The 22,108-nt window shown below is 48.7% G+C and overlaps 2 protein-coding genes across 8 annotated transcripts in view; both read left to right on the top strand.

Moving 5' to 3' along the window:
• Positions 1-22,108, top strand: part of DVL1 (dishevelled segment polarity protein 1) — a 126,142-nt gene that overhangs the window by 4,742 nt on the left and 99,292 nt on the right. Inside the window, exon 1 of one of the 7 annotated variants that reach the window (XM_083512999.1) lies at positions 8,014-8,156. The exons of the other annotated variants lie outside the window; for them this stretch is intronic. Coding sequence (XP_083369125.1) covers positions 8,050-8,156 — 107 coding nt within the window. The 5' untranslated portion in view covers positions 8,014-8,049. Of the gene's footprint in view, positions 1-8,013; positions 8,157-22,108 lie in introns of those variants that run through there. 7 annotated transcript variants of the gene reach the window in all.
• Positions 1-22,108, top strand: part of LOC310711391 (C-signal-like) — a 129,030-nt gene that overhangs the window by 84,956 nt on the left and 21,966 nt on the right. The window lies entirely within an intron of this gene.

The following is a 22,108-nucleotide window of genomic DNA, read 5'->3' as shown; positions in this document are numbered from 1 at the left end:
GGGGGGGCTGTTTTACATTCATTGTGTGTATGTGACTTTTGTTTTTTTTAAAAAAATCATTTTAAAGATTTTTAAGATCCATACGAATGTAAGACAAGCCTGCTGGATCAGGCCAAGAGCTCACTTACCCCAGCATTCTGTTCTCTCAGTGGCTAACCAGATGCCTGTGGGAAACCCATCAGCAAAATTCAAAGGATAAGCAACAGCATTAAAAAATATAAATGAGCCAGCATAAAATAATGACCATGAACCACAGCATTAAAACAGTAGCATATTCAATATAATCCCATCAGTTAAAATTCAGAACCCTCAAGTAGTTCCTGGAGCTCAGCTCCCCTCACCGTCTGTGACCATTGGGCATGCTGGCTGAGGCGGGGTGTGTGTGTGTGTGTGTGTGTGTGGAGTCCAGCAACATCCCACGGGTCAGAGGTCCCCCAACTACTGCAGAAGCCAAGATATTCAGAGCCTGTTTGTATACTGAAGGGGCCAACTGTGCATCCCTTGGGAGGGAGTTCCAACAGTAGGGGCCACCACTGAGAAGGCCCTGACCCTAGAAGTGATGCCACCAGGCCAAGACTTTGGGGTGCCCCCCTCAGCAGAATAGGCAGGAGGGGCCCGAAAAGCAACACAGGTTCAAGTAAGTGAAGTAATTCAGTTCACACCTGTGTTGCTAGGTGTTCCCAGGCTAGCTGTCAAGTGGAAGGCAGGCTTCCACATTTACAGTATTTATTTTTTGCTTGCCGTGGTAAGTGCGAGTTTTGCTTTCCTCCTAACCTTAGAGCTGTGAATCATTTCAGCAGTTGTGGAGGGGAGAGGAAGACTTGGATGCACAGTGGCCGAACCAGTTAAACCCCCTTGTCCACTTCCTTCAGTCTTCAAATTCCTCACCCCATTTATCTATTTTATTTTATTTTATTTATTTATTTATTTATTTATTTATTTATTTATTGCATTCATTTCCCCCCAAGGAGCTCAAGGTTGCATACATGGACCTTTTTCTCAATTTTTATCCTTACAATAACCTTGTAAGATAGGCCAGGCTGAGATACAGCAACAGGCCCACGGCCACTCACTGGCCGAGTGGGGGATTTGCACCCTGGTCTCCTAGGTCCTAGTCCCACACTCTAACCACTGCACCACACTGCCTTTCCCATGCGGAACTGTTGCAACCCAGAAGCATCCGGGAGCGTTAGATCCTCACACACAGCAGCTGCTTATCTTAATTTCCCCTTCCCTCTGGCAATTAAAGTTCCTTAACCCTGCTGACATCCAGCACCCTGGGGGATAGTGATGGTGTTAACCTGCATCAAGGAGACGGTTGCCTTGTTGACTGCCTTGCTTCTGTGCATCAGCTGGATCGCCCTGCTGTCATTATGAGTTCCTGCTCTTTGCTTGGGGTTAGGGACATGGCAAGCTGTCTTATGCCAAGTCATGTATCTGACTCAGCATCGTCTACACTGAACGGCAGTGGCTCTCCAGGGCTTCAGGCAGGCAATCTTTCCCAGCCCTCTCCTGCCTGAACAGCCATTGCCTGTCGGTTTTCACAATATTGAGCTCAGTGGTCCTATGTCTTACAGGAAGGGCCATGGCTGGGTGGTAGAGCATCTGCTTGCATGGAGAAGGTCCCAGGTTCAGGCTCCAGTATCCCCAGATAGGGGTGGGAACGGTCCCTAGCCTTAAGCCTTAGGCAGCTCCTGCCATCCGTGCAGACAATACTGAGATAGATAGACCAGTGGTCTGATTAAGCAGAAGGTCTGCCTGTGGTTATTTCTATGACTGACAGCGAATCTCGGGCACCCCCTGCTTCCTGATCCTTTTAAGTGGAGATGTTGAGGATTGAACCTGGGACCTTCTGCATGCAAAACCAGGGCTCTACTGCTGAGCCACATCCCCTCTTCAGAGCCCCCATTCTCCCCTGGCAGGGCTTGCCTAGGATTTGAATCCTAGGATTTGAATCTCCCTGCTGTGAGGCTCTTCCCTCCTACCCCATGGGTAGGCAAACTAAAGCCCATGGGCCGGATGCGGCCCAATCGCCTTCTCAATCCAGCCCACAGACGGTCCAGGAATCAGCGTGTTTTTACATGAGTAGAATGTGTGCTTTTATTTAAAATGCATCTCTGGGTTATTTGTGGGGCATAGGAATTCGTTCCCCCCCCAAAAAAACAGTCTGGCCCACCACATGGTCTGAGGGACGGTGGACCGGCCCACAGCTGAAAAAGGTTGCTGACCCTTGTCCTAGACTAACAAGCCCCATGCCTTGTCTGGCGTGAAATCCCACCACCTTGGGAGAGCGGTTTTGAAATTCACAGTCCAGACCCAAAGGTTGTTTTCTAAGCTGCTTGCAGGGGCGGCCGTGGTGTTTTTGATTGCAGTTGTTTGGAAGGCTAGCAAAAGCCAGGATCTTGTGAAGGCTGTTAGATGGGAGCTTGTATCTCATTTGATGTGGTAGCGATACAGATTTCAGGAGTCGCTCCCTTTCTTTCTCTCTCTCTCTCTCTCTCTCTCTCTCTTTCTTTCTTTCTCTCTCTCTCTCTCTCTCTCTCTCTCTCTCTCTCTCTCACACACACACACACACACACAGACACACAGACACACACCTTATCTGCAAGCAGAAGCCTGGAAAGACAGACACCCTTAAATTTCTAATTAACGGCCGGATTATAGACCGTTGTTACAACTGACTTGGGAGCCACTGTAAAAAATTGGATTTACAGCTGGAACAGCCGTAGGCAGCTCTAGGTTGCTGATGACCTCCAGCTGCCTGGAGTCAGGCGAAGAGAGGCTGAACGTGCAAAGTGTCATTATCTTCCTGTACCAGTCTCCCTGATGGAATCTCAGGGGCCGTCTCCAGTGCTAGCCCTGCTCAGGGTAGGCCCATTGAAGTTAGTGGGCATGACCGACCTGGGCTCATCAATTTCAATGGGACTTAGCTGGATACAACCTGATTTATAATCGGAAGAGCCTTCCAGATCTGAGCCAAGCTCCATTTAGGCCAGTGTCCAAGAGAGGCCAACCAGTTGTTTCTAGGAAGACTACAATGCAGAGCAGAACCATCATGGCTAGTAACCGTCAATCCTCCAATTGCCTTATCCTCCAGGATTGTCCAGCAGATCCTCTTGCCTATGTAGTTCAGCGGTCCCAGGTTCATTCCCTGGCATCTCTGGGTAGGAATGGAGAGCTGCTGCCAATTAGTGTACAGTGGTACCTCGGGTTACATACGCTTCAGGTTACAGACATTTCAGGTTACAGACTCCGCTAACCCAGAAATAGTACCTCAGGTTAAGAACTTTGCTTCAGGATGAGAACAGAAATCGTGCTCCAGCGGCGCGGCGGTAGTGGGAGGCCCCATTAGCTAAAGTGGTGCTTCAGGTTAAGAACAGTTTCAGGTTAAGAACGGACTTCCAGAATGAATTAAGTTCTTAATTCGAGGTACCACTGTAGCGGGAAGGCATTGATGACTGGTAACTGCTTGCTATTCAGCACATTCCCATCTGCTCAGGCAGGAAATGAGCAGAAGTGGAGTGCAGTGGCCTAGCTGATGGAAGTTAGGCAGCCAAGGAAACAGAAATCTGGAATTTGTGGCTGGCTTGAAATACATCTGACTGAGAGTTCCTGCTGATTTTTGTTGTTTGCTGTGAGCTTCCTCCTGCTTAGTCTCAGTGTTGCCCCTTGTAGAACTCAGCAAGGAGGAAGAGGATGGGGACCAAACTAGAATAAGTCTGGCTTCTCATTGGCTCTGTCTCTGCCTGTCATCGGCTGTGGCTCTGTCCACTGTTGGGTTTCTTGCCTTTTGCCCCACCAGCCACTCATAGAATTAGGAAATTATAGAGTTGGAAGGAACCCCAAGAGTCATCTAGTCCAAGACCCTGCAATGCAGGAATCTCAACACATGGTTCCTCATGAAATTTGAAACCACACCAGACCCTGCTTAGCTTTGCAAATGTGCTAGCTAGTGAGGGGACCTCTGCCTTTCTCCCTGGCCTGCAATGTTTGGAAGCTGCTGGCACAGAGACATTTTATGCGTGTCTTTTCCTGCTAAAGAAAAGTAGCCCAGCGGACTTGAGTGTCCTGGAAAATATTTCTTAATATTTTTTTCTCTCTCTCCCTCCGCCCCACAACCGCCCCAGCCCGCCTTCTTCCTTGTAAGTGGTAATTAGATTCCCCATTGCAGCTTGAAATGTAAAATGCAGGCTTGCTGCAGACTCCCGTTCCTGGCTCTCTTACAAGGTGGCTGTGTAGGGCTGTAATTTGGCAAGTGGTTTCCAACTTGGCAAGCGGCCTTTCTGCCACGGAGCCAAAACAAGAAGGGGGTGGGAGTGAGAGTTTTGTGTCAGGGAAGCAAATGGTGTTGTTGACTCTCTCTTCCCGCAACACACTTTTTTGGGGGGTGGGGGGAACCGAGTCTTGCAGGGAGAGCAGCCTGTCCGGATCTGACTTAGCAGTAATGCACATGTTGTCACAAGGGCACGGCCCTTTTCCTGGATCCTCCTGAAACAATAACCGAAAGACGTAATAAATAAACCCGCAGCTTGGGAATGAAATGTGCCGCTGAGTTTGCTCCCGGGCCGGAATAACAGAGGCAGAAAGAGAGTGGAGCGGCAAGCTGGAGCGTGGCCAGTATCTGGGCGCAGCACAGCGACTGCCCCGTGTCAGTTTCCCAAAATATATTTATGTATGTATTTCAGTGGAATACTTGGCCAGGACACCGTAGAACCAGCGTTGCGGAGCTGGGTGCTTGCGAACTGTCCTTGTTGCGGTTCTAAGCTCTGATCCACTGGCAAAGATGGTGTAACAGTGCGATTCTGTGCCTTGGCAGGTGGAAGGTGGGGGGGGGGAAGAATCCTGAGTAGCTGCAGTGGTGCAATCAGGTAGCTTTCAAACTTTGGGCTTTGTGGGTTGCAGCCAACTAAGTTTTACTCTGAGTGGACCCACTGAAAATCACAAACTTCTGTTAGTCCTGCCGGTTATTTAATTTATTTATTTCCAGCATTTGTATCCCACTCTTCAGCCAAAAAGACCCACAGAGTGTCTTACGCACACTCCAAAAAAGACCGTCCTTACAATCTTAAAAAACGTGACACACAAGGGAAAAGGGACAGGGAGGGAAGAGGAAAAGCAAAAGTCAGGCATCAGTTTCTAAACATGTGTTCCTATAATGAAGAAAGGATGACACGGTTCAGGGGCAAAGAGGGGCCTGATGGAGCTGGGCCTCCAGCAGAGCTGAAGAAACCAGCCTTCTGCTTCCTGTCTTCCACTGATGCAGCTCTGTAGAATGGTTGCCCCCAGATGCCTGTTGAGGGAGAGGAAGCCTGATGGGACTAGCCTGTCACAGCAGAGCTGACGGAGGGAGTTCTGCTTCCCAGCTCTCCCAGTGCTGGAATCAGTGGGCCTGCTCTGAGCGGGACTAGCATAATGGTCTTATTGGACTCCCTCTTCTTTCGATGGGTCAGAATTGCTTACTTCAAAATTGCTACTGGTGTGGGGAGGGGGCGCCCAGCTCATTCTGCAAAGTGGGGTCCCAGGCCTCTGCCCCATAATCTGGCACCCTTGGGCTGCTGTTGCTTTAGTCCTAGAAACCCCACCAGCGCCCACTGTCTTGAGGAGGGTGGCCACATGATCGATGCTGTACATTTGAAGCCCATTCAACGCACATTTAAGCCACTTTCCTCCCCTCCTGGCAAAGAACCCTGGGAACTGTAGTTTGTTAAGGGTGCCGTGAATTGTAACCCTGTGAGGCTTGAACTACAGTTCCTGGGATTCTTTCGGGGGCTTTAAATTTGCATTGGGTGTTTTTTTAAAAAAACATATGGTGTGGAATTGCCCTTGCTGTACAGAAGACAGCTCTGTATGACAGCTGTGTTTCCCCTCCTCTGGGTACATGTTGATGTGAGTCACAAGTGGGGAGAGTTGCTGTTCAGGTTCTCCCTTTGGTTTTCCCACCAAGGCATGTGCTTGGTCCCTGTGAGAGCAGGATGCTGGATTAGATGGGCCTTTGGCCTGATCCAGCAGGCTCTTATCTTCTTAAGGACTGTCTAGTTCAGGGGTAGTCAACCTTTTTATACCTACTGCCCACTAATGCATCTTTCTGGATGGTAAAGTTTCCTTACCGCCCACCAGTGTGCGATGGAAGGGGGATTCAGCTTGTGACGTAGAACCCCCTAGGGCCCACCTAGAATCCTGAAATGCCCACTAGTGGGTGGTAGGGACCAGGTTGACAACCCCTGGTCTAGTTTAAAGATGGTTTGAAGTTGCCCATCAACAGTGAGTATCTGGATAACAGACTGAACAGGCACACAACCCACCTGTTCGCAGGCATCCCAACTATATTGAGATATATATTGTGTCTCTATTTAAATCAGAGTAGCTTTTTTACTGCTTTTGCATCTGTACATCTCAGAGTTTGCAAATGTTACACAACACTGACATCCTCTTTCTCTCTCATTAATTGGTCTGATTGTTATTTTTAAGTGTGTGCGTGTGCATATGTTAGACTTCATTGTTCACTTGATATGTTGTGAGCCACTTTGGGCACAGTTTTATGGACAAGTGGCATACAAATAATAAAATTGTAGAACTGCAGAGCTGGAAGGGACTCCCCAACTCCCTGCAAGGCAAAAATTGCAGCCAAAGCATCCCTGACAGATGGCCCTCCAACCTCTGTTTAAAAAGAACAGGTGATTATGATGTAACCTGGAAAGAGGGCAAGGCATGGCTGGCTGGCATCCTGAACAGGAGGGCTCCCCAGGGCAACAGTTTGTTGCAGGCACTACTTTTCTCCTTAATACGCCCAGAGGGGACTCAGAAAACCGGGACTGTGTTTTGCAAGGTTTCAGAAAGTAGAGGCTGCTCTTGGTAAACCAGGGCAGTTGGAGCGAGTGCATACAAATGGGGATCGGGTGAGTTTTGGGAACTCCCCCACCCCAAGAACTGTGGGAGCTCTAGTTGAGATCTTTCAAAGCTACAGTTCCCAAGCACCCTTGACAAATGACAGACTTCCCAGGCTTCTCTGTGTATGTGGGTGGGGAGTCATGTTCTTTAAGTGGACGGTGTGTCTGCTGCCTGTGGCTAGCCTTCGCAAACCATTTCCAGTCGTTTCTCCTTTGCTGCCTCCCCGACAGCCCTGAGCAGGAACAATCTCTCTCGTGGTCTGGGTGCGGCATGTTCTTTTATTATCCGCGGATGCTATGAAAACACAGCCAGGGGATGCAGGGGACGGGGCCCTTTTCCTGTGGCTTTTGTGCTGGGGGGGGGGAGAACAGCCAAGCAAAACAATTGAATCAGGGGGCTCTGATCTGTGCGGCCCTCCCCTCCGAGTGAGCTCCCAGGCAGCTCCGTGTGCAAAAAAGGTTGAACTCCAGGCATTGAAGAGGTCCGGGTGTGTATGGAGAAATACACAGTTCATTGTCTTTGATGCTCGTTCAGCTTTGAATCTGCACCTGATATGTGGACAACTTCTACCGGTATTCTGCAGGGAATAGGATAGCTCAGTGGGTAGAGCATGAGACTCTTATTCTCAGGGTTGTGGGTTTGAGACCCAAGCTGGGCAAAAGGGGGTTGGACTAGATGACCCTCGTGATCCCTTCCAACTCTTAAGATTCTATGATTCAACCTTGATTCTGTCTCTATGTTAGCAGTAGAGAAACTTCTGGGCAACCCTTGGGAGAGGGCATGGGTGGTGGACTCTCCTTCCTTGGAGGTTTGTACACAGAGGTTGGATGTCCCTGTAGCAGGGATTCTTTGGCAGTATGATTCCTCCATTGCATGGGGTTGGACTAGATGACCCTCAGGGTCCCTTCCAGCTCTACAGTTGTGTGACTCTGTGGTTGGAGAGCTGCATCACAAAATTCAGACAAGAGCAGATCTTGAGGGTTAGCCGTGTTTCAGTTCACATATCATTTCATTGCTCCCCCTGAGTTCCTTGCAGTGAACGGAAGCTGGCTATATTGGAAGCTGACTTCTACAGAGACAGGTGACTTCTCCATCTTATCTCTGTTTCACCAGCTCTCCAGGGTTTCAGGCAAGGGGAGTCTCCCCCAGCCTTACTTGGCGATGCTGAGAATTCAACCTGGGACCTTCTGCATGCAAGACAGATGCTCTACCACTGAGCTGTGGCACTTCCCTCTGACTGCCACCAGCCACGGCTCACGTGGGATGATGCAAGTTGTCGTCCAACATTTGCAAGGCACCAACTCGGCTACCCCTGTGTTAGCGATAAGTCCACTCCATTAAGACACAAAACCGGCTGCCACAAGATGTCTTGGGCTGCTTCAGAAGAGGGATCTGGCCAGTTCATTTAGCAGGCAGGACTGGTTTATCAGTGGCTATCGGCCGTGACAGCCCAATGAAACCTCTTTGTTCAGAAACAGTTTCCCTGTGAATACTCCGTGGTGAAAAGCAATGTATGAGGAGAGGGCTGTTGCCTCCCTGCCCTGCTTGGAGGCTTCTGGATTGGCCACTCTACAAAGTGGAATACTGAGCTTAGATAGGCCTTGGGTCTGATCCAAGAGGAATTGGGAACTTGGAACTGGGAGCATCTCTCTTGTGAACTCTCGGTAGCCTCTGGCACTCCCCAGGCAAGGGTGTGTGGATGGACCACCTAGCAGGCTCACATTTCGGAAAATATCCTAGTCAAGGAAGCATCTGTTGAGTGTAATGCTTGAAACATCTGCCTTTGGGGAACTGATATATACCTCCCTGCCTCCAAGCACTCATCAGACACCTTTTCTTTTCCCATGTAATGAGGGCGGGGAAAAGAGATATTTCTTTCTCTCTTCTCTCTCCAGTGCTTGTAGGCTGACAGCAGGCAAAAGAGTCAGAAGAGGTCAAGCACACCCTGTAGCTGTAGCTGAGAATCTGTACCCTGATTTCTCCGGAGGGAGAATCCTCATGTTCACACACCCCGTTCGTATTGGGCTTTTAGAATTGTACAACCAGGATTGCATCCAATGCTTTACGTGCTCAGCGTAGTCCCATTGAAAGTAATGGGTCTAGGTTAGTCATGACCACTAATTTCAATGGATGCACCCCTTGGAAGGTGTCTTAGAAGTCATTTAGCCTAACCCTCTTTACTTGATGCGGGAAATCTGTGTCCACAGCACCCCTGACAGATAGCTGTCCAGCCCCTGTTTAAATATCTCCAGTAAAAATTCCAGCGTAGTGATAAAACTGCTGGCATATTTGCAAAGCTAAGCAGGGTCCAGTCCGGTTTCCGATTGGATGGGGGACTGCATACTGAGATTTCTGCATTGCTGGGGGTTGGACTAAGGACCCTTGGGGTCCTTTCCAACTCTCCATTCCATGATCCTCAATATGTCTGTCCATGATGTGAGATGACTGGCAGGTGGTTTGCCCCTCCCACCTGCCAAAGTCATCCCTTAGGTTTGGCGAAAGATAGTGCTCTGGCCAAAAAGGTTCCCAACTCCTGATCTGGTGTGTCAGGAAGAAAGCTAAACTCAAACACTTCCCCCTAGCATGCTAGATTTCTGTGTGCAGAGAGAACTGTGGGTTGTCCTCTTCCCCAGTAGAACACCCAAACAAGCTTCCCTGCACATAGAAATCCAGCATGCTAGGTAGGGCCAATCAGAACTAGCCCGCAGAGCAGGGAAGAGGAACCAATGGTCTTTCAGATGTTGCTGAACCACAGTTCTCATCAGCTTCAGCCACATCAGCAGCAGTCAGGGATGATGGGAGTTGTAATCCCACAGAATCTGGAGGGTTACAGGGTTCCCACCCTTGCTATAGAGCAGTGTTTCCCAAACTTGGGTCTCCAGCTGTTTTTGGACTACAACTCCCATCAACCCTGACCATTGGTTCTGATAGCTAGGGATGATGGGAGTTGTAGTCCAAGAGCAGCCAGAGGCCCAAGTTTGGGGAAACACTTCTCCGGCCTACATTCCTGACTGCCTCTCCAACTCTGGGCCTCTGCCCACTTCCTGGTTCAGCTGTCTAAGAGGGGATACCACCTCCTAAGGAGTAGTAACACGAAGTAGTAATTTAATTACAATCAATCAATCAATCAATCAATCAATCAGATGTTCCGAAAAGGAATGTTGCAGAGCTTGGAAGGCCTTCGGAAAACAGCAGCCAAAAATGATCAAGAGGTTGGGTGTCTCCCTTATGACGAAAAGCCACAACATTCGGGGCTCTTAAATTAAATTAATTAATTAATTAATTAATGAACATTTAATTAATTAGAGAAAATACATAGGTAAGGGAGACATGAGAAAAGTGCATAAAATAATTCACATTGTTCAGGAAGTGGCTAGAGGAAAGTTTTCTCTCGTAACGCTACGATTCCTGGCCAACCAATGAAGCTGAATGTTGGAAGATTCAGGAAAGATAAAAGAGATGACTTTTACACGCAGTGTGCAAACTTAAGTTTAGGAATTCACTCCATCAGGAGAGGTAGCAATGGCCACCAGATCGGATGGCTTTAAAATAGCATTAGAGAAAATTCGTGGAGAAGAAGGCTTTCTGTAGCTACTGGCCGCAATGGCTATGTTCTGCCTCTGCTGTTGGCAACAGTATGCCGCCAAAAGCCAATTATTAGGAATGGCAGGTGGGAAGAGTGGCTATTTCGCTCAGGCCAGGCTTGCGGTCTTCCCACAGGGACATCCAGTTGAGAACAGGTTGAAGGGCCTATGGCCCAATCCAGCAGGGCTCTTGCAAGTAATAAAATGTGATTAGAATTCGAGCACCAAAGTATCTCCAAACATCTGAAAGGCTGAAGAGTGGGCAGACATGTTCTGATGCTTAGAGGCCTCAGGAGACCCATGGATCCTTTTGGCTCCATTTGAGATCTCTGGTGGCCTCACCCAGCTGCCCAAACAAGGACCACTGCGACAGGGCTTCCTTCAGAATCTGGGCTGAAAGTCTGGAACGGTTGGTTGTCTTCTGACAACTGCCATTCAGCACCCTCCAGTTCTAAAGAGTTTTATATTATATAGCATGTAAGAGAATCGATACGGATTGATTTTTCTTTTGGTGTGCGCAGTTGTCTGAGCATGCAATTTTCTGACTTGGGGGCGTGAGGAGGGTGTGTTTGCTGCCTTTTGCAGAGTTGGACCATGTTATATTTTTGAGATTGCAATGGATTTCTCCCCAGTCGCTTGCCTCTTCTGAAATGCAGTTGAAATGTCTAGCTGTCCATCTCGGGGTGATCTCCCACCGCACCTTCATAGGAACATAGGAAACTGCCTTATACAGAGTCAGATTGGTCCATGTAGCAGCTTTCCAGGGTTTCAGGCACGGGGCATTCCTAACCCTACCTGGACATGTCTGGGATTAAACCTGGGACTTTCTGCATGTAAAGCAGATACTGTACCCCTGAGCTAAATCCCTACTCTCTCTCTCTCTCTCTCTCTCTCCTTTCGTCTTCTCAGCTTCCTGGAGTTGCTCACTGCAGAAATTATTTTTTAAAAACCTTGCCTCCTCCCCTCTTCCGCAGCTATGGATAAATGCTCTTTGGAGAGAGAACCATTTTATTTCATCCTGCCTCTTTAAGTATGAAAAAGACTTCACAGCTCCTCTCTTAGGTGTGAGAGGAACTCCCTTCCCCATGTCTTGTATCTGGGGATGGAGTTATCCATGTGGGGATATGTAGCTCACAACAGGAAAAGCAAGATGGGCTGCGAGAAAACATGTCTGAATAGGAAGGACTTAACCTGCCTGCAAAAGGAGAGCCAATCTCGCCTTTCTGGGAGCAGCCACAGAAAAGGCTCTGTCTTGTGTCACCACCAACCATGCTTCCGGTGTTGGTGGAATCGAGAGAAGGTGCTCACCTGAGTATCTTTGCACCTGGGCAGGTTCATATAGAACAGGCTTCCTCAACCTCAGCCCTCCAGATGTTTTTGGCCTACAACTCCCATGATCCCTAGCTAGCAGGACCAGTGGTCAGGGATGATGGGAATTGTAGTCTCAAAACATCTGGAGGGCTGAAGTTGAGGAAGCCTGATATAGAGAGATATGAATGTTAAGAGTTTTGTGTGAGAATCTGTGCCCTCCTATCAACTCAGATATTGACTTATATTCGCATAAATAGCTTATCTCAGTGTATGTGGCTCCTGTGCCACCATGTTGCATTTGAGGTCTTATTAAAAGAGGAGCGCAGACTTGACAACCCTGGAATCTGCCCCTCTCTTCAGGACCTGGGAAATCAGATGTTTCTCTCGGAGTCCAGATCTGGATGATTCAGTGGGCTCCTCAATGGATAATCCTGAGTCGAGGTCATTATTGGAGGAATCGCATTGGGCGAACGGGCACACAAAAGAGGGTTTGGCCTGGTTCCCACTAAGATGTCAATAGCGGCTTGTATGCTAATGAATATTGGCTCTGTGTTGGCAGGGGTTGGGGAGGGACAGCAGCGTGGCCTTTGGCTCAGCTCTGTCTGTCTCCAGCATATTTTCATTGCACAAGGGTGTTCTGTTCTCAAGTGCGGGTACATCCACGCGTGTCTGCCCCTTAACAATTAATTGGAGGCGACAAGCTGGTGAGCAAATACAGAAGTGAAATGTTCATGGAAGGCCTACGTCCTTGCCTTTGGTCACATGCTCAGAGGCCCTAGGGTGCTGGCCGACCGCTGAAGTGGGTGGTTGTGTAAGGTATAGCCACAGGAGACGGGAGTGGGATGAAGTATGCTGCAAAAGCGCGTGGGCAGCTTCCTAGCATCCTGAACAGGAACTCTCTGTACAGCAACATTTTGTTGCAGATCCCACTTTTGAGCCTAATAATAATAATAACAATGGGATTGTATCCGTTGCTCATTCTACTCAGAGAAGTTCATAGACGTGGCTAATTAAGGCTCATTAATTCCAATGGGTCTACTCCCATTATGATGGTGAAATGCAGGAACCACCCCATGAAGTACAGATGATACAAATGAGTGTGACACAACACATCGCATCCAGGGTGGGAAGCCTTTGGCCCTCCAGATGTTGCTGAACTCCAACTCCCATCAGCCCCAGCAAGCATGGTCAATGGCCTGAGGGTGGGTTCAGCAATATCTGGAGGGCCAAAGGCTCCCCACTCCCAGCATTATGAAAATAATCAGCTTTAGGCTGCCATCTTAACCTCGTATCTACGGGACCACCTCTCCTGGTATGCCCCACGGAGGACCTTAAGGTCCATATATAGCAACACCCTAGAGGTCCCGGGCCCTAAGGAAGCTAGATTAGCCTCAACCAGAGACAGGGCCTTCTCAACACTGGCTCCGGCCTGGTGGAACACTCTGTCTCATGAGACCAGGGCCCTGCAGGATCTGATTTCTTTCTACAGGGCCTGTAAGACAGAGTTGTTCCATATTGGCCTGCGAAGTAAATCATTAATTTAGCTCCAAATACTGCCTTCCCATCCATGGGACCATGGAGAGAGCACACTATAAAAATCAATCACATAAGATGCACAAAGTATTATTCACAAGCAGCATGTATATCCTTTGGCTTGGAATCAGTTTGATTCCCTCCCCCTCTTTCTTTTTCCTTTCTCCTCCTATGAAGAGATTGCACCCTAATGTTTTAATGTTGTATCTTAATCTTTTAAATTGTATTTTAATCAACTTGTTTTTATTATTGGTTGTTAGCTGCCCTGAGCCCGGTCTTGGCTGGGGAGGGTGGGGTATTAATAATAATTTTTTATTATTATTATTATTATTATTATTATTATTAACCTCACTTACCTGGGAGGAAGCTCCACTGAATTTAATAGGACTTATTTCTGAGTAGCCTTGCTGGCTTTTGAGCAAATTGCTGCCTGCTGGCCACAACTAACCAGATTGCAGAGGGAATTAAAAAAGAGGAAAAGCATTGAAAATAATTATTGGGGGGGGGGACAGACTGTAATGCCACTAGATAAATAAGAGAGTGAACTGTTGTGAACCCACCAAGTGACTGAAGGTGCTGCTGTCTTCACTGCCTACAATAGAAGGAGGATGATAATAGTGGTGGTCCACCTTGCAGGTATGTTGTTAGGGTTAAGTGATTGATGGCCCAATCATATACATGCTTACCTAGGAGTAAGTCTCACTGTACTCGGCAGAGCTTACTTCTAAAGAAATGTACATGGGTTAGGGCTGTCAGAGCCCTTCTCATGCTACTTAAAATGCACAATATACATGCTGCTTGTGAATAATACTTTGTGCATCTTATGTGATTGATTTTTATAGTGTGCTCTCTCCATGGTCCCATGGATGGGAAGGCAGTATTTGGAGCTAAATTAATGATTTACTTCGCAGGCCAAGATGGAAAGCCTGCAAGCAGGACTTGAGGGTAGGTGCAGTCTTCCCACTTGAGGTTACCAGGTTTCCTTAATCCAGTGGTAGAGGGAGAACATAGTGATTGAGCTGTTTGTTTATTTACTGCATTTCTATCCCACCTTTTCCTCCAAGGAGCTCAAAGTGGTGTATGTGGTTCTCCTTGTTTGACCACTGCAACAACCCTGTGAAATGGGTCGGGCTGAGAAGGTCGCCCCAGTTAGCTTCATGGCTGAGCGGGGATTTGAACCCCAGCTTCTCAGGTCCTAGTCCCGCACTCTAACCACTACACCACACTGGCCATTGACAACATTATCCTCTGTGTTCACTGCATCTGAGTGACATTGGAACTGGGCCCCAGGCTCCCGCGTCCTCCTCTTCGGGGCATATCTAGGGCGATGGGAGTGTCGCACGGAATGCATTCCCTGTGTACCATGGTTAATTGGTTCCTCTTTGTCTCAACGCTCCTTTCGCCCTGCAGTAATTGTGGGGGAGGCCCAGGTGTTGTAAGATGCAGGCGCATAACACATTGTCTGCCAGTAAGCTCTGGTGCTCTTATCTCAGCTGGCTGGGGAAGGCTCCATTGTGTCATTTGCGCTGTTGAAACCCTGTTCAATGTGCGTCCCATGAGGAAGCGTGGGGCAGGGGCAACAGGAATCAGATGGGAGTGGGGTCACACAAACTGCGTTCTGAGCCTGTGACACTGTGGTTTAAGTTCCTCCTGTTGTGTGTATGTGTCCCAGAAAGTTCCTTTCCATCCAGATGGGTCTTGACACGTTTTAATGAGTCATGAATTTATTTTCGGTGTACGAAGAATTTCAGAGCTGTTGAAGACGGGGTGGGGTGGGGGAGACATTTAGAGTGCCACAGTTCCCCCCACCATCTTAAGGAACATGTAGTGGGTTGTTGTTTTAAAAGATAAAGAGGGGCAAAAGCGACTGAAGAATGTTGGAACAAAGATCTCAATTGGATAAAGGAGAGTGTCTTTTGTGCCCGCAACCGATCGGCAGAGCCGGGATTGGTGAAGCTGACGAGCCTGTGACATAATTGATTTTGCCAGGCTTGGCAGGCTGATGGAAAGCGACTCCCGGTGACGGCTTTTAGGATCTGATTGGTTTTGACAGCCTTGAGTCAGTCGCTGCCACCCCAAATGAGGCACATCGCTCTGGATGGAAGCAGCTCTGGTTTCCCCTTCTCTTCCTCTCTGCATCAGGAGCACTCAGCCTTCAGTCCTCCTGTCTTGACCCCTTGCCAGCTTTGCAGTTTCCTGGATGAATCTTTTTGGTCGGCCTGTAATGAGGCTGCTCTGATTCATTGGGAAGTCATGCATCCTTGAGGCCGATTGGAAGCAGGGCTGGAGAAGCATTAACTAGGGGAGAAGCATTAATTAACATTAGCATTAATTATTAGCATTAATTAACATCCCCTAGCATTAACTAGGGGAATCGACAAGTTTGTCTCTTCCCTGGTCAGCACAGCCCAAGCACGAGGTTGCTGGCTGGTTAGCTATCCTTGTCACCTCTGATGTCTTATCCCTAGTCTGTGACTCCAGGCTACTGGTAAAGGTAAAGGGACCCCTGACCATTAGGTCCAGTTGTGGCCGACTCTGGGGTTGCGGCACTCATCTCGCTTTATTGGCCGAGGGAGCTGGCATACAGCTTCCGGGTCATGTGGCCAGCATGACTAAGCCACTTCTGGCGAACCAGAGCAGCGCACGGAAATGCCGTTTACCTTTCTGCCGGAGCAGTACCTATTTATCTACTTGCACTTTGATGTGCTTTCGAATTGCTAGGTTGGCAGGAGCAGGGACCGAGCAACGGGAGCTCACCCTGTCGTGGGGATTCGAACCGCCGAATTTCTGATCGGCAAGTCCTAGGCTCTGTGATTTAACCCACAGTGCCACCCGCGCCCCTCCAGGCTACTGAGCCAACCTCAAAAGATCACAAACTTTGTAGGAACGGCTTCACACTCCCTGAAGTGGACAGTCCCAGTCAGACCAGAGGGCTGGATATTCTGGTACTGGAGACTCTGCAAGTCACACCTTCATTGAGTGTTCTCCCCCCACGCTCCCGCTGGAATGCGTCCTTTAATTCTGATCATGCCTCTTCTTTGCCTGGATAGAGGATAGAGAGGGGTATGTGAGTGGGTGTAGAAACTGGCCTTCTGCACCAAGGTGAAATTTGCATTCCTTGCTCTGCCTACTTTTTCCTCTGGCCCTGCCCACCATGCCATGTGGCCCCCAGAAGACATCCCAGAAGGGAATGCAGCCCTTTGGTTGAAAAACCAATCTGCGTCTTCTCCAAGCTGCCAGCAAACTGATGCTGTCTCTTTAGCAAGCCTTGGCATGCACTGGGAATCGGCCAGCCTGTGCGCTCTTGAACTTGGGAAGGCCGATTTGGCTTTCAAGTGAGCACAAGGCAAATAAAATTCTGGCGATGGCTGTGTAAACAAAGCAGGGAAGTTTGTTTTTTTAAAAACCCAGAAAGCCTTGAACATGTAGCATTCCAAGAGTCTGAAAGAGGCCTTATCTGCACTGCACATTTACAGCAGTGTGATACCACATGGAACAGTCCTGGCTTCCCCCAAAGAATTCTGGGAAGTGTAGTTTGCCGAGGGTGCTGAGAGTTGTTAGGAGACCCCCATTCCCCTCGCAGAGCTACAGCTTCCAGAGAAGTCCAACAATTAATTCATCTTCACTGGGAGCTCTGGGGATAGCATACAAAATACGATAGCGTATGAGGTCAAAGTGCTGGCAGAGCTCCAGGGAAAAATGTGCACCAAAATGTTAAATGAGGCAAAAATTAGAAGCTGAAGCAGACAGGTTCACCCACTGCCAAAATCTGTATCGAACTTCCTTGAAAGTCGCAAATGTTAATCGAGGGATGAGAGAGCTTCTGCAGCTCCGAGCCGAGGAGCTTGCCTTGTTTATCGGAAGATCTTGGGCCTGGAATGTGTGTTTGGGGTGTGCCAGGAGTGCAAGCAGATGGCAGCGCTGTTTTAATGAGGGCACGGCCTTCCCTGCCGCAAGGAATTCGGGGAGCTCTCAGGTGCTGCCTTCCTGCGTCGGTTTTGCATTAGGCAGCTACCAGGGGACACCTTAAACGACTCCTTCTCGAAGCAGACCGGCAGAGGCTCAAACCAAACAGCCCAGTAGAACGAGGCGAGTGAGCCAGATGCCTGTTGCCAGCTGGCTGTTAAGTGCCCCGCCTAGTACCTTTAGGGCTCCGCTGAATGCAAAGGGCTGGCTGCGTGCTTTGTCCTTTATTTATTTATTTTTTAAAAAAAACTGTTACGGCACTGTGTTCTCAGGGCAATTAACAAGTTGGGCAATTCATTAAAGAGGGAGGGAGCCCGGCCAGCGGAAACAGGATTTGCGTTTTAAATTGTTTCAGGGCCAGACCGGCTTAGGAAAGCAAGGCGACGGAATATGTCGTGCCATAATAGCAGCACGTTTTGTTTTGTTTTTCGATAATATGCCACTGTGTACCAAAGCCCACTGTTTAGTTCTGCTTTGGCAGATTCAGTTGCCTCCCGCTGCTGGCTTTGGTAGGTGGCGCTGTGGTCTAAACCACTGAGCCTAGGGCTTGCCAATCAGAAGGTCAGCGGTTCGAATCCCCACGACGGGGTGAGCTCCCATTCCTCAGTCCCTGCTCCTGCCAACCTAGCAGTTCGAAAGCACGTCAAAGTGCAAGTAGATAAATAGGTCCTGCTCCGGCAGGAAGGTAAACGGCATTTCTGTGCGCTGCTCTGGTTCGCCAGAAGCGGCTTAGTCATGCTGGCCACATGACCCGGACAAACGTCTGCGGACAAACGTCGGCTTCCTCAGCCAATAAAGCGAGATGAGCACCACAACCCCAGAGTCATTCGCGATTTGACTTAACTGTCAGGGACCCTTTACCTTTACCTTATAAGACTGTTGTAAGACTTCAGGTCACATCCACATAATAAGAAGAGCAATGCTGGATCAGGCCAGTGGCACATCCAGTCCAGTGTCTTGTTCTCACAGTGGCCGACAAGCAGGATCCAAGCACAAGAGCCCTCTCCCCTCCTGCATTTTCCGGAAACTGGCATTCAGAAGTGTTGCTGTCTCCAATCATGGAAGCAGAGCATAACTATTGTGGCGAGTAGCCATATCACACATTTAAAGCATATTTAAAGTACACTGGTACCTCGGGTTAAGAACTTAATTCGTTCTGAAGATCCGTTCTTAACCTGAAACTGTTCTTAACCTGAGGTACTACTTTAGCTAATGGGGCCTCCCGCTGCTGCCGCGCGCGATTTCTGTTCTTATCCTGAGGTAATGTTCTTAACCTGAAGCATTATTTCTGGGTTAGCAGAGTGTGTAACCTGAAGCGTCTGTAACCCGAGGTACCACTGTACATGGATCCCCCGCCTCTGCAAACCTAGGAACTGTGGCATGTTAAGGGTTCCAGGAATGGTAGCTCTTTGGGGGGTTAAACTATAGTTCCCAGGATATTTGGGTGGAAGCTCCATACATTAAACGTGTTTTAAATATATGGTGTGGATGTTCTGTTGGTGAGAGCCCTTCAGCTCTCACTCCTCAATTTTCACCAAGCTGCAGATGGCGATTAGGAGCCGAGTATGGGTTAAAACAGCAGGGGCATTGCAGTGATGCTGTGCTTTCACCGCACACCAGAATGGTTTTCAACTGGTGCCAGCTCCTGCCACTGACTCAGCAAGCTTTGTTTGGGTTGGCCCCCGCGTGGACATGCGCACAAGGCAAGGCGATGTGTCACTGAGCACTTTCTCCCTCGCTCTTGCCAACGTGCACTACGCCACTTGGTTCCAGAGCCTCATTTTTATTTATTTTTTTGGCACCCAGCCCCTGACATCGCAAGCTGCAGGCAGAACCTCTTGCTCTGTGACTCATGGCTTCTTCTCAGAAAAAAGAAGGTGGGGCTGCAGCTGCAGATGAGGCAACAGCAAGACCAGTATCTTCCTCACCTGTATTTTGGAGATGTGTCTCACCTCTCAGGACAATACTAAGTGCTTATAGTGAACTCCCTCTCCATGTGTCTGAGAAATCGGTCAGTTGCTTGCTGCTCTCCTTGAAGGAGCAGGTGCGCAATCTGGCGATGCTTCACTTGAATGTCCAAGTAGCCTCAGTGGCTAGAAGCACCCTTTTCCAGCTGTGCCAGTCATGATCGCTGTCATTCAGGCATTGGTAACTTCTAGGAGGGACTTCCCTTGTGTTTGATCCAGTAATCATCATCATCATCATCATCATCATCATCATTATTATTTATTATTTATACCCCACCCATCTGGCTGGTTTTCCCCAGCCACTCTGGGCGGTTTCCAACAAAATATTAAGGGTAAAGGTAAAGGGGACCCCTGACCATTAGGTTCAGTCGTGGCCAACTCTGGGGTTGCGGCGCTCATCTCGCTTTATTGGCCGAGGGAGCCGGCGTACAGCTTCCAGGTCATGGGGCCAGCATGACTAATCCGCTTCTGGCGAAACCAGAGCAGCGCACGGAAACGCTGTTTACCTTCCCACCAGAGCGGTACCTATTTATCTACTTGCACTTTGACATGCTTTCAAACTGCTGGGTTGTCAGGAGCAGGGACCGAGCAATGGGAGCTTACCCCGTCGCGGGGATTCGTACCGCCGACCTTCTGATCGGCAAGCCCTAGGCTCTGTGGTTTACACCGCAGCGCCACCCGTGTCCCTAACAAAATATTAAAATACGATAATTCATCCAACGTTAAAAACTTCCCTAAATAGGGCTGCCTTCAGATGTCTTCTAAAATTCGGATAGTTGTTTATTTCTTTGACATCTGATTGCAGCTAGTGCAGTAGTCTGCAGTACGGTTGGTAACAAGAGGGAGATCTTCTTAGCTTGTAACACCTCTGCTCAGAGATCTTAACCGGCTGCCAATTTGTTGCCGAGACAAGTTCAAGGTGTTGCTGTTAGTATGTAAAACCCTTAACAGCTTTGGACCAGTTTACAGCTGGGATCGCCTTACCCCATATGTGCCCACATGAGACTTCTTTGATCTGTGGAACTGGCACTGTTACAGGTGCCATGTAAAGCATCCCACACTTGTAAGAAATCAAACTCCTAGCATGGCAGCACGTACCCTTTGGAACTCCCTGCCCATTGACACCAGGCAGCTGCTTTCACTGTACTCTTTTCGGAAACCTGCTTAAAACATATTTGTCTAAGCAAGCCTATCAAGACACGTAGAATGCTCATCCATCTTGGTCCAATAAGTTGCCACAAAGGATAATTTACTATTATTTGTTTTACACTTGATTGCTTTCAGTATTAATGTGACATTAATGTGAAAATTCTCGAGGATTTTGTGCCCTTCCTTTCCCCACTCCCACAACGCAGACTTGAGGTGGCCTACATTTCTTGCCTTTCTGCACTTGGTGCTGCAGCCGAGAGGCCTGGGAGTCGTTCTCTTGCGGAGGGCAACTTGATGGGTTGTGGTTTTCAAATGGAAAAAATGTATTTTGAGAGTGCTCCTTCCCGCCCCCCTCTGCCTGCCTTTTCTTTGTCTGGATAGCTCTGTTGGTCAGAGTGCAGTGCTGATAACACCAAGGTTGTGGGTTCAATCCCTGTATGGGACAGCTGCATCTTCCTGTATTGCAGGGGGGTTGGAGTAGATGATTCTCAGAGTCCCTTCCAACTCAAATGATTCCTTACAGGACCTGCACACATGGGGTGCCCTTTCTCCTGTTCTGCCCCGAATCTTCCAACATTCTTCTAACAATCTACCTACAGGACCGCCTCTCCCGGTATGCCCCACAGGAGAGCCTCAAGGTCCATAAACAGCAACACCCTAGAGGTCCCGGGCCCTAAGGAAGTTAGATTAGCTTCAACCAGAGCCCCAGGGCCTTTTCAACACTGGCTCCGGCCTGGTGGAACGCTCTGTCTCATGAGACCAGGGCCCTGTGGGATCAGATTTCTTTCCGCAGGGCCTGTAAGACAGAGTTGTTCCACCTGGCCTTTGGCTTGGAATCAGTTTGATTCCCTCCCCCTCTTTCCTTTTTCCTTTCTCCTCCTGTGATGAGGCTGCATTTTAATGTTTCAATATTTTAATGTATTTTAATATTGTTTTTAAGTTGTATTCATTCAACTTGTTTTTATTATTGCTTGTTAGCCGCCCTGAGCCTGGTCTTGGCTGGGGAGGGCGGGGTATAAATATAAATTATTATTATTATTATTATTCAGCTGCATTGAATGCCCCTGAGTTCTAGTGTTAGGAGAGAGGGAGAAAATGATGTTATAAACTTCTCTGATGTTATAAACTTCTCTGATGTCACCTCTTGCTCACCTTTCCCCTAAACAGAAAAGTCCAAAATACTGCAGCCTTTCGTCATACGGGAGTTAACTCCTTGCAGGCTACGCTTGCGAAACATATGAGCGTGCCAGTCCATGGGGTGTGTGTGTGTGTTGGAAATGGCAAATCTAGGAGGGCTTTTCTGACAGAAGATCCAGATCAATCAGGTGTCACCCCACTTACGCAGGGGTTGCATTCCTGCTGCCTTACTTCATACTAAGGGCTTCAACACATAAAGTAAAGGTAAAGGGACCCCTGACCATTAGGTCCAGTCATGGCCGACTCTGGGGCTGTGGCATTCATCTCGCTTTATTGGCCGAGGGAGCCAGCGTACAGCTTCTGGGTCATGTGGCCAGCATGACTAAGCCGCTTCTGGCGAACCAGAGCAGCGCACGGAAACACTGTTTACCTTCCTGCCGGAGCAGGACCTATTTATCTACTTGCACTTTGACGTGCTTTCAAACTGCTAGGTTGGCAGGAGCAGGGACCAAACAATGGGAGCTCACCCCGTTGTGGGGATTCGAACCGCCGACCTTCTGATCGGCAAGCCCT

Source organism: Podarcis liolepis (assembly GCF_965112155.1).
Source record: "Podarcis liolepis genome assembly, chromosome: 7".
Taxonomy (NCBI): domain Eukaryota; kingdom Metazoa; phylum Chordata; class Lepidosauria; order Squamata; family Lacertidae; genus Podarcis; species Podarcis liolepis.
The sequence above is the reverse complement of the archived record's forward strand: the minus strand, read 5'-3'. Positions and strand labels throughout refer to the sequence as shown.